Source organism: Phaenicophaeus curvirostris, chromosome 1 (assembly GCF_032191515.1).
Source record: "Phaenicophaeus curvirostris isolate KB17595 chromosome 1, BPBGC_Pcur_1.0, whole genome shotgun sequence".
In the NCBI taxonomy this organism is placed as follows: Eukaryota; Metazoa; Chordata; class Aves; order Cuculiformes; family Cuculidae; genus Phaenicophaeus; species Phaenicophaeus curvirostris.
In genome coordinates, this window is record NC_091392.1 from 158,885,616 (window position 1) to 158,898,807 (window position 13,192).

At 38.5% G+C, this 13,192-nt stretch overlaps 1 protein-coding gene across 1 annotated transcript in view; it reads right to left on the reverse strand.

The window, feature by feature from the left end:
- TMTC4 (transmembrane O-mannosyltransferase targeting cadherins 4) overlaps positions 1-13,192 on the reverse strand; it is a 50,543-nt gene that overhangs the window by 14,764 nt on the left and 22,587 nt on the right. Inside the window, exons 6-11 of the mRNA XM_069879210.1 lie at positions 12,451-12,548; positions 10,331-10,423; positions 5,941-6,102; positions 4,972-5,174; positions 3,144-3,315; positions 2,928-3,059 (exon numbers count right to left, since the gene is read on the reverse strand). Coding sequence (XP_069735311.1) covers positions 2,928-3,059; positions 3,144-3,315; positions 4,972-5,174; positions 5,941-6,102; positions 10,331-10,423; positions 12,451-12,548 — 860 coding nt within the window. The remainder of the gene's footprint in view (positions 1-2,927; positions 3,060-3,143; positions 3,316-4,971; positions 5,175-5,940; positions 6,103-10,330; positions 10,424-12,450; positions 12,549-13,192) is intronic.

A 13,192-nucleotide genomic window follows, 5' to 3' on the forward strand; every position in this document is an offset into this window, starting at 1 on the left:
CCAAACTGGATACAGTGAGCCTTAAAAACCAGCAGCACTGGTAAAAATACTGCCAAATGTATTCAAGCAACGAAGCTGGTGAGGGGCTGGAGAACAAGAGGAGTGGCTGAGAGAGCTGGGGTTGTTTAGCCTGGAGGAGGCTGAGGGGAGACCTTATTGCTCTCTACGACTACCTGAAAGGAGGTTGTGGAGAGGAGGGAGCTGGGCTCTTCTCCCAACTGACAGGGGACAGGACAAGAGGGAATGGCCTCAAGCTCCACCAGGGGAGGTTCAGGCTGAACATTAGGAAAAAAATTTTCACGGAAAGGGTCACTGGGCACTGGAACAGGCTGTCCAGGGAGGGGGTTGAGTCACCTTCCCTGGAGGTGGGTGGATGAGGTGCTGAAGGACATGGTTTAGTGATTGATGGGAATGGTTGGACTCCATAATCTGGTGGGTCTTTTCCAACCTGGTGGTTCTATGACTTTATGATTCTAACAAACTTTGAAACTAAATTCAGTGCAGGACCATTCAAGTTCAAACGTGTGACATGATCTGGGACATGCTTAGCCAAGATCTGTAACATGCTTCTTTGCCTCTCTTTAAATAAACAAACAAATAAATAAATATATATATACGTTTTAAATATCTGAAACAATTAACATTTTAAATAAAATGTAAAATATTTAAAACATTTAAAAATGTACTGTGAACTTTTTAAAATAACTCAGAATTTTTGTAACTTCATTATAGTGCCTGGTTATTTCCAATAAATTTTAAAATCACTGGGCCACAATTAAAGTTGAACCTAAATTTCATCCTCTTGAGCCAGATGCATCTATCACTTAAGGGGTAAGATTCATCATTATGCCAGATAATATGATTTAATGCAGTTTCTATACCTCTATCTAAAGAGATGTTTAAAGACAGTGAGTCTTGAAATTAGAGAAGGTACTGCTGCTACTTAGAATTAAGGTAAATTTACTCTATACTGCTCACGTACAGACAACTTGAAACTGAAAAGAGGAGTTGCAGCTTTTGTTGCCTGTTGGGAAACACTGGAGATCCTGGAACCCTGCTACGTAAGGGAAGTAACATATGACCATGTTATACATATTAAGGATGTTCCAATGACAACAACAAAAAGCTATTCTTTGCATTCCATCTTCTGGTCTGCATCAGCCTCCAACTGAAATAAATGGGCCACTGAAAGTCCTGTGGAATCATTTTTTAAAGAATATCTGCAATTTCAAGACAACAACGGGAGAACAGAATGTAGTTCCAATTTTTACATTCAGCTCTGCCGAAACAGAATGAATATAGCAGAGTCCATAAAGAAAGAGAAGAGACTGGCTCTCACACATGGAATCTTTAATGCTGTTGCCTAGAAAAGTTCCTTACTACTGTGATGTCAAAGTCATCAGCAAAATCTGAGCGTGAGCCTACAAAACCCTCCCTGTTCACATCACCACGCTTACCATTTGCGCAAGCTGTCACTAGCAGCAATAGAGCTCAGGCATGTCTACATGGCCCTGTGTTGACAAACACAAGCTCATTTTCCCTGCACACTCATTGGATTTGAACCAGCTGCATTAGTTCAGTAGCTTGCACACAGCTTATCGGCGCAAGCACGGCACTGTGTGAACACAGCTACACAGCTTCCCAGCCAGACATGGCTTGTGTCCAAGGAGCTTGGAACACAGGCAAAGAGTGTGGATCTGTCTAAAGCACTCTTACCATGGCAGATGGATGCAGTTACACACACAGAAACTGTTTTGTATTTGCTCCATTTATAGTATGTGCTTGTTGTCCAGAAGACAAGATATACTGAGGAAGAAGATGGTTGCCCTACCACTGCCACACAATAAAATATAACAGCTTTTCTTCTATGTATTGAAATCTGAGATTATTGTAAGACACCACCAAATTTTAAATCCCGGCCATAAATGATTTGTACTGCTCACTGTTGCCTATTTGTATTCCAGTGGATGCTAGGTTTATCATTCTCTTCACAAAGTTGAGCATTCACAGGTTCCTTTTTAAACTCTGTATCTTCACTTGTATTGTCTAGATACCACTCTCAATTATAGAAATCTAACCTTTTAAAATATCAATATATTTTTATTGACAATCTGCACATTCCTATTCCCATGGTCTTCAAAGAATCTCTGCTAAAATTCAGACAACATCAGGGCTCAGTGGTATGCTCCAACAGATCACATTCTCAGCAATCAAAGGACTGCTGTGGAGGTCACTTCTCCTGGCAGGCTAGATTCAGTCTACTATGCCAAACACTGGTGTTCAGCTCAGTGAAACATCCTATCCATTCCCATCCTCTCAGTTGTTTCCTCACTAAGCATTGCAGGGGATATTGCAGTTTTCCTCAGTGCTCCACTCTGAAGACTCTAGCCCATTCAGCCACTATAAAAAAGCAGAAGGGGGAGCAAAGATTTTACCCCCACACCCTGCAATTACACTGATGATGTGCTTCTTTGTCCCTTTGCTGTGGTGGTTGTATATAAAAAGGATTCTAAAAACATAACGTAGGCATTATGCAGGTGAATACATCGCTACTTACATTCCCCTCAACATTTTGTTGTAATAACTTATTATGCACACAATTGTTTTAGTAGTTTTTTTTAGCAGTACATCCAATTTGACTGGATGTCTTTCCTGAAGCATGTTTCCTTTTCTCCCTCCCCTCTCCACTCCCATCCCCAAGTTCTGAGTAACAATATTGTTAATTTGCATTGTCTGGTATTTTGACTATGCTGCCACTGTAATTTAGGCGCCTGACATATCAATGTCATATTCTTGCGCCAAGCAAGACTGTGAATAACACTGTATCACAATATATTAGCTATGCATAACACCACCTCTAACCCAAATTTCAAAACATTAAAAAAAAAAAAAAGGAAAAAAAAAAGAAAAGTCCATGACTGACTTACTTTTGCATTCAGAGGGCACACAGACAGTGCACTCCGAAAAAGCTGTTCTTCTGACCTCCACTGACTGCTGCGGAGTGCACAGCGCATAACATTTATCAACAAGATTCCAAGCACTGCCACAGCAAGAATTTTCTTAAGGAAAGAGAGACAAGTTAAGAAACAAACCAATCAGTTGAAGAACTTCATCATTAACTTTACTTATTGTTTTGATAGTACCTTTTTCTTGGCTTGCTTGCTCAAGAGACTAAATCCATATGTAAAGAGAATACAATATCCAATACTGGGGAGGTAGATGACTCTCTCTGCAATAACAAATCCTACTCGGAAGAACAGATTACTCGCAGGAAGAAAAGGGATAATAAGGAATCCAAGTCCCAGTGTAAGAATTCTGCAACAAGAAACAGATTCTCAAATTAACCACAAATCTTAACATATAAACTTTAATTAAACATTACAGAAGGATGTGCATATGGAACAGGGCATTGAAAAGCAGGTTAAATTTCGGTGAAGTTTTGACACTTCATTTCATCAAGTACTTTGAAAATCCTAGCTACGACTTCCAGAAGAGCAATGTTCACACTTCCAGGCCAGAAAATAGCCACATTAGACATTAATTACATAATTCCTATTTAAATTACACAGGCAGGAAAAGTAATGGCAAAAGCTACCCGTCTATTTTTGGAACTAGTAAGACAGTAACGGAGGAAAAATACAGGTCACCGTTAAAGAAGAAACCTAGGTACGCATCCTACTGAGAGGATTCTTTCCTAATAAATACATCAATTGTAGAATCCATTGTGGTTAACCACTTGAAAGTTAGTAATCTATGCTCTTTCTACAGTCAGCAGAGAGAGATGCTCCTTGAGGGCAGTTTGTCTTCCTTGTTTTCGGTATCTATATTAGGATGAGTGAGTAATCCTCAGCAAGGAACTCTTTATGGACTATATAGAGCTTAAATAACTGAGACTAGGTACCTTACTTATACAGAGGTGACAGAAGGGAATAAGAACACCACGTCTGTGTCAGGTGTTTGCCATAAAGGCCACAGACACAGTAGTTTTCTAGTGTAATCTATTACAAAGCAACCTCAATACTGTAATGTAGATGTGTCACCTTACTCTTTTCTCTTCCCCAAGAGTCCTAGGCCTTCACTAAATTTTTTGTCTTCACTTTTTACCAAAAGCCTGTTCAGCAATATGGCCTTAGTGAGTGTGTTTCTACTAGAAAGTATGACATCACTCGTAGCAAGAATTCCACCCCCCTCCAAATGATTTTATCTCTGCAAATCAGTATGGGAATAGCATAAAGGAAGCCAGGTGGGATGTTAACACTTGAGAGGACGAGGAGAAAGAGATGGAATTACAGAATACCACAGAAAAGAAAAAGAAAATATTCAGTGCTCTACACAACAGAGTGACCTCGTTGTGATTGAGCTGTTGAAAAAAATACAAAGAACCGAGAAATTAATTATACATAAAACTCTTCGGAACAGAACTTGAAAAGTTAAACAGAAGGGCTTAGTGAGACAGAATAGTTTAAGATAAATTCTTTAGTTCCTTTGGGTAAAGCACAAGTTGTGTTCTCAGTAGATACTGTGGGTCAGCATTTTACTTTTTAACTGTATGGCCATCGCCAGCACTTCTACCTCCTCTCATGACACACCTCTCTCTTTTGTTATTAGGAGAAGATTAAAGGAGATGATGACTTGTAAGAAGTAGGGACAACAACATACATCATTTCCTACTCCATTCTGAGCACATATTGCTTTTTACCACCTACAGTGTTAAGGATCTCAGAATGCCATTTCAGGAGAAAAATAAAGCAGCCATTCATACCTCCTCCTGTAATTCTGTTTCCCACTAGCCAGTGTGCAGTGACGGGCTCAAATTGGGATAAAACTGTAATGACAGCTATAAATATTTATTTGATCTGCATTTGCTAGACACTGCTTCTAGTTTATTGTTGAAATTATCAGTAGTGGGTTTAACAAAATAATACTGTACTTAAGTTGGCCAGGCATTTAAAATTCATCACTGTCTCTTACCTTCTCTTATGGCTGTCTTCTGAGCAGAGAGCTTGGCATATCAGACCAATTAGGCAGAACCAAAGTGCTGCTAGTGCTATTATTCTCCAGTCGCTGACGGATTTAATGAGGGGTATGCAACCCATTGACCAATCAAAACACAGCCACCAGGGACACAACAGCAACCATGCATTCAACGAATAGTAGTAATTATAGTTTATAGCCTGTCAGTCAAAAAGAAAACAAACATTCATTTGATACTGAACTTGGGGAGGGGGGCAGCTTCAGTTCTTGCTGCTATCATTTCCCTTATCACAAAATACGTCTTATACAATAAAAAGGCCTCACAAACTGTTAGACTACAACTAGTGACATATCCATTTATTTTACAGCTGTGAAATAAATTTTAGTTTTTCTTAACATATTTAGGTGGCTCTCCCATTCAGAGCAGGGAGAAAACTCAACTGTCCAATCAATACCTACATGTAAAAAGAATAATCTCCTACAATAGAAGAAAACATCAAAAGACCGTACCCACTGTCTTTGCCCTTCCTTTTCTGTCCCTAGAAAGAGCCTTAACAGAGGCAGAGATATAAAGTCAAGACACACTCCAAATGCACCAGACCAGAACTTTATGCTATTTCCCTCAATTTGAAAGAACAGATGAAAACTCAAGCACAGTATGTGGAAATAGGATGAAATTCAGCAAAAGCTAAATCCTTGCATGTTTGGGGAAAACAGGGAGTAAATGGAAACACTTAAATGTGTGCAGTGCATGCTAAATTAAAGGCAAAGAATATACAAGGTATACTACTTTAAAAAATTGCAGAAAATCATCACAGCAGCACAAGGGAAGGTGACTCATCACACATCTTGAAATGTAACGACTGCCCACTTCATTGTTTCTTTGAAGCACAGAAAAGAAAATACAATTTGATAACAGACCAATGTTCTGAGCTGGCCAGAAAAAAAAGCAACTTAATAACTTACTCTCACAAAGAGACTGTCTGCAAATGAAGCTGGGTTGTCTACTTCAGTGAAAGCTGGTGGCCCGGTGCCCATAATCCTCCAGCGTATATAAAGTATAGTGGCCCCTCCAGACATCAGAAGAGTAATCCTGAAAAGCAGCCCCTTTCTTAGCAGCCCAGAATTCTACAGGAAAAAAAAACAAAAAACCCCTCATATAAAACCCATTATTTTTTCCTCTTCCCCACTCCATTCACAAGCTTTTCACCACTATCTCAGAAAGGGACTATTCCTGGTCATTTTTGCTATTAAGAGTTGACATTTTTATTATTTTTGCTGTTACTAGAAAGCTCTCACACTTCACTATGCTTCCACTAACTAATAGCAAAATATTTTTTTGCCAACACTTTTATTTCCTTCTCAATCAGAAAAGAAAACATTTTTATTCAAGAAATCTCTCTTCTACAAATCCTCTGTTGCTGATGTAATATTATACAGCAATTCTGATAGGAAATTTGAGCAGAATACAGCCTTTACTATACAGCATACTAAATTAATCTATCTTTTCTTCTTAAAATGGAGGCTGGTTACTTTGTGAACTTTGTTTTAAATGGCTACATCCAACTGACTACTTATCACAAACTTTTTTTTTGTCCACTTAGGTCTTTTAGAGGTAAAATTACATGCACACAACAAGAAAACGGCACAGTCAGAAAATGGGAGGAATTAGAAACTGAATTACAGTTTTCACAATCACTAATATGATTCAGAAGTTAAGGGCAGACAGACACCCAAATCACACTGGTCAGACTAAAGTTACTCAAGATCTATAAAAAGATGTTTTATCTATAATATAGTAACTCAGTTAATGTACATCACGTATTTTATAATATACACTTTAAAATCTAAAAATGCAGTTAACAAACCAGAAAAGTGGTTTCACATTAGCTAAATTTGATAGTCTTTTCCATTTTTATCTCTGTGAAGTGTAGCACGTTTTCTCCAAGCACACATCAGTTTCATAAATGAAAAGAAAAATACTGTACACAGTAGAAGTGCTTTAACCTTCACCAGTAGAGACTGAAAAGAGAATCACCAGTAACTGCAATGATACTCCTGTCACATCTTTGAGATGCAAATCCAAGCTTCCAACACCTCACCCAGCTAGTTACTCAGATAGGAAATGAAGGAAATGACTTCTTTCTGACCCCAGAGAGAATGCTGTAGTGTTGTGCCTTAGAGACTGCTGAAATTACTCCATACAGCCTCAACAAGTCATTAGAAAAGATGGAAGACGAGAGTTCTTCTGAAATCAGAAATCATTTGGGCCACTCCTCTGTCCATTCAACACATTGGAAGACTAAAGTGTCAGTAAATCATGGATTTTTACGTGGAAGAGTAGACTGGATCCTAAAAAATATGGTCATATGATCCCCAGTACTAGCTTTCCTTTACTCCTGCCTTCCTCCCTTAGTCTGATATTCTTCTGTTACCTTTAAAAACCCACCTGGTATTTATACATCATCAGTTCTATGTCCTCCATGGGAGCTGGCACATTGATTATTATTACCCATTATGACAATATACTGATTAGCGAGCAACACTATAGGAGACAGATATTAGTTATTTCTGAAGACTAACAAAAAATTACACTTACTGCACAGATACAAAACAGTGCCCTGGCTGAAGATATTAATTCTCTAAACTGATGGAAAAGTTAAGTTTAAAAGCAATGTTCAGATAGTTTTTAATATTTGTAGTTACCAACTGAGTCATCATAAAATATTTAGCTGAATGACTAAGGATAAAGAAATTTGTAATGTCGATTTTAGCCTTTCTGCTCAAATGATTAGTTCCAACTTGCTCATGTCATTAACCAGTCACCATAATGAGGATTACAGGAAAACCGTTCCTAAAAACTATTTTTGGAAGAGAATTGAGCTATGAAGGAAAAGCATACACTGACAATTTATAACTGCCTTATGACAGATTAACTACACAAAACCTCTTATCCCAGGCTTCATTTCATTTAACGGTACATGCAGCTTCTCAAAGGCCAGTTTCTACAAATTGCCACAAAATCGCTTAGTAGGCAGAATTTTAAAAGTGGAAGTGTTATCGTATCACCTTTGATTTAGGGCTAACTGAAGTCTGGCATGAAACTGAAACCTTGCTCAATCAAGAGAGAAACAGTTTGCAACTAAAACAATTTATGACCTGCCTTTCAACAAAAACCCAAAAAAACTTAAGACTTCCATGAAAAGAGCAGAACAGATTTTTGCAGGTGGCAGGAGCTAAAATTAATTACTCCTATTAAAAGATAAAGAAAGAGGCACATTTTATGTCCTCTTCACTAAGACAGAACTGTTTAAAAGTCACAAAACAGAAGCACAACACTGAGCTCTTCATGCTTAAAGAGCAATCCTCCAAAAAGTTTGACTCTGACATATCTCTTAGAATATTTTGGGTTGGACATCATCTAGACCAATTCCCTTTGCCATGGACAGAGGCAGCTTTCGGTAGATCTAGTTGCTCAAAGCCTTGTCCACTTCCAATTGTGGGTCATCCATAACTCCCCTGAGCAACCCATTCCAGTGTCTCATCATCCTCATTGTAAAGAATTCATTACTGGTCAAACATGGGAAAAGGCTTCCTAGAAAGGTGGTGGATCATAGAATGGTTTGAGTTGGAAGGGGCCTTAAAGGCCATCTAATTCCAATCCCCCTGCCATGGGCAGGGGCACCTCCCACCAGATCAGGCTGCCCAAGGCCCCATCCAGGCTGGCCTTGAACACCTCCAGGGATGGGGCAGCCACAGCTTCCCTGGGCAACCTGTGCCAGTCCCTCACCCCCCTCATTGTGAGGAAATTCCTCCTTACGTCTTGTCTAAATCTGCCCCTCGCCAATTAATTTATACCCATTGCCCCTAATCCTATCACTAAATACCTATCACTAAATACCTTAGCAAAAAGTCCCTCCCCACCTTTCTTGTAGCCACTGACAATAATTCTTTGGATGCAGACATCCCGCCAATTCCTTTTTCATCTAACAGTCCCTCAGTCAGACCCATCTCTCTCCATTTTAGTGGCAAAAACATTGTGGGGGACTATATCAAAGGTGATACATATACAGAAATGCAGGTAGATGACATCAGCAGCTCTTCTCTTGTACACTGATGCAGTCACTCCATCATAGAAGGCCACCACTGTCAGGCACAATCTGCCCTTGGTAAAGTCATGCTGTCTGTCTCTAATCACCTCCCTGTCTTTCACATTTTTTGATAACTTCCAAGAAGGTCTGTTCTGTGATCTTACCAGGCACTGATTTGAGGCTGACTGGCCACTTATTCCCAAGGTCCTCCTTATTACCTTTTACTTCCATCACTTTAATTCTGAACTGGCTCTGCTTTAGTGCCCCACACCTCTAGTCTCTTTCCTTGTCACATGCTAGCTGGAATTATTCTCATTACACAGCAAAGTTCTCCAGCATTCCTATTCGATGCCTGAAATAGTCCTGAACCTCTCAGTTACCTGTTCTTGGTCAAATCTACTGTTTCGGTTCTAGAGATTCCCACCCTGAAGCTACTCACATCACTCTTTGCAAACGAATTTAAAAGCATCATAAAACTTGTGCTACTTAGAAACACGAGGAAGACTTCTCTGCAGTGAAACCACTGATAGATGCCAAGTTCCATGACAATTCCTTTGCCTTGCTGAACCTTGGATAGAAAAGGCAAATGATTTAGCTGTTCAACAGTACTGATTTTCTAGTAGGCTGCTGCTCTATCTGGTTGCCATCAATCATTCACCTGAGGCGGATTGTTTCTGTGATTTGCTTGCCAGTGCAAATACTGGGTGCCAGATTCCACTTGAGCCAATACTAGATAAAGTGATATCAACATAAATCAGAAATTTAATCCTTAGCAATCAGCAGTGCTTGCAGGATTTTTTTTTTTTTTTTAATTTTAAACTCCCAAGCTACTAGGAACTGTTTGGTAATCTGTATTCTGAAAAAAACAATGTAATACTTCAGTGGGATTGGTGAAGTAGACATAACATGTTTCTTCTGTACTTTTTTCAAATGTTTTAACTATCTCATTTGAGAAGTGAATAAACCTCTCTCCTTACGCTGACTAAACTGTGTTAAACAACCATTTCAGTGGTATGGCTACTTCCACACCATATTTTCAACATAGTGTTCAGAGAAGGGTTGAATGGATTTCACTATCCTATGAAATTCTAGATGAAATTCACATTGCTGCAAAGATGTCATAACACACTGCCTTACAAGACTGACTGAAAATACCTCTATTTTTTTTTTCTCAACAACAGAACAGTTAGAAGTTAGAACTTTGTCTCTAAATATATGAATATATGTCTGAATGGCCAGAATGAGCAAAACCTCTGAGGACTCACCTCCAATGACTTATCCTTATGTAGTAACTTTTGAATAAGTTCCAAAACATTCAGCTTGTTAATCACCAGTGCATCAAACACTGCATTCAAACCCTATGCAATTAAAAGAAAAGTAAAAGCATAAGATACAGCAGCTATCCACAGACATATATTTTTATTTAAATGCATCTTAAATTCCACTGCTACCATGAGTTATTGTACATCTTAATTCTGATTCCAAGCAAGTAGAGAGATACATTGGTAGTAGTGATGGCAGAATGGTACATTGAGAGCCTAAGATCAGATGAGTAGAGTATCACGTTACTTTAATGAAGATTTTTCCTGCTACACAGAATAACCCTTTGGGGAATACTGTGTACCAGCAAGCTAGTCCTTATATGCATGGTCACAACAGTATTCTGTTCTCCATTTTCCTTCTCAAATGCTCCGCAGCATAAATGCTGTGTTCAAAAATTAAAGCTCCATCAATAAGGTGAAGTTTCTCTAAGCCCTCTGTTTATTTTTTTGCTGTGCAGCATGGCATATTTGACTGTTGAGTTTCAGAAATACTGTTTTTAAAGGGTACATAAATTGTCATAACAAACAAAGGCTCAGAACACTTAACAGAGGTTTCAGTATTGCTTTTCTTGCAATTACACCAATATACACAGTGGAAGATGCTGAATAAAAAAAGTAAAGTTCTAAGTGACATCAGACACTGTGCTTAAAACTAAAGCATACTCAGTACTTTGCAGGACTACGCTTGCACATACTACCCCCAAGCAAGCAACTAAAATGTATTCAGGGATAATTCTGTTGTGGTGACCAGCAAAATACAACTTTAACCTTTTCCCTTCAGTGCTTCAGCAATCACCAGCCTTAACTATCCTTGAATATTTAACTTATATCCTAATAACTTTGAAAATAACATCAATGTTCTAAAGACTATATGGAAAAAAGAGTAAAAATAGTTCCAAGTGAGGCAAAGAGTTAGTACACTGGGAAGCCACAAGTCTCTTTCTAACCATCAAAGAGAGAAGACAGAAGATAGATTAGAGATCCATGTAGAAAGGCCACCAGGCAGTTAAAAGGCTTCTGGCTCACTTGCATGGAGATTGGGAGGCAAGAGTCCTGCTGAAAAATACATTCAGTCTACACGGAATCTTTGTAATATGTGATTTATCCCTTCATCCCTCTGACCCATGCTCCTCAGCACAACAATAAATATAACCGTCCTAGCACTGTAACAGCAAATAAATAAAACCCCCAGATACAATAACAATTTTGCACTGACTAGCTCAGATAATTACTTCATACCAGTAAAGGAAATAACCACATCATGTTTTAAGAGAATTCCTTATATTTTCCTTAGACACCTTTGAAAAATGCATCACTAAACATCTATTCAAAAAAATAATGTCCTAAAGCAAGAAGTTTTCTGTAATTTCTTCTCACATTTTTTCTAATAAGGGTAAGAGGGTATTTAGAATTCTGCAAAGAATTCTTCTGATTGTGTTGCTTTATTTATGTCAGTTAAAGCTATAAATTGGATTTATATATAAAGATATACAACTAGTGGTAAAAATGTAGCATTTCAGGTGGCTGATTTGGTCCCCAAAACTGAATGTTTTCACTGAAATAATAAGAAGCAAGAACACAATGAAAATGAACAGTATATCTGTCTGCCTCAAATAAGGGACAGAAGGAAAAGATTCAGTACTAGAAATGCATAAACAACTGCCCTACTTCTAATTACACTGTTCACTAAAGCAAGAGGGTGGAGCTGTTAAATATGCTCCCCTACAGTTATGTCTTTGTTTTACGAACAAAGCCTTCAGTGAAAGGTTTGTAGGCCCTATCTTAGCTATTATATTTAAAACCAGGGCAAACAAACAACACACATTGAAACTAACACCGTAAAGCTTTTAAATTGTGCAAGAAATTAACAGATATATGCAACCTGCGTACAAAAGATAAAATGAAGATCTACTAGAATACTGCTTTTTGTCAACATTAACATTTCTGAACAGAACAAAAAGGTGTGCAGGTGATTGGCTGTGGAGAAGATTAATCTTAGTAGGCTCTAAAACTGCACCTGACAGAATGCGAGGTAAAAATTCAGTCAAGAAGAGGATTCTTACCAGTATTGTAATTCCTTGTTCTTTGCACAGCATGGCTACTGCACCCAGGATAACACTCACCAGCACCCAGAATACAGAAAAATTATGTCCTTCCTTATCTGTCAAAATAAAGCATGCCATAACATCAGGTTTATATGTTTAAAGTTAGAAATCTAATTTAAAATCGGAAATTTTAAAACATACAGCATTTAATCTCACAATCTTTTCTACCTGTCAAGATCTGGCTACATAGACTTAAAAGGATAGGGCATGTTCTGCAATATGCTGGCATTTGTTCCTCTCTTGCAGTCATTTTTTGTTCTCAGAGACATTAGAAATCTCCCTGTTTGCTAGCTATTTTAGCCAGGATAATTAGAATGGCAGAAGCTTCACATAGTTTCCACAATTCATCATCTGCAAAGGTTAATTCCCACTATTTAGACGCATTCATCATCCTCAGACAGAGCTCCGTCATTACCGGCCACTTTCTTCTACCACAAGAACAAGAAATTCTTTCTAACGGTTACACATGAAGTGTCACACACGCAAACTGCTTCAACTGTAGTCTAATCTACAAAGGCACAATAAGCTGCTTCTCCAGGGCTGCAGCATTTAGCAAGTACCTCATGTCATTTCATTAGCACTGCAATGGAATGCCGTGGAGCTCAAAAATTTCAGCATCTGAGCAGAGAAGCAGTTAGTTCTTGCACTCAGGAAGCAGTTTTACAGCAGGGTGAGGAACTCCGGGGTTAAGAGATCAAGA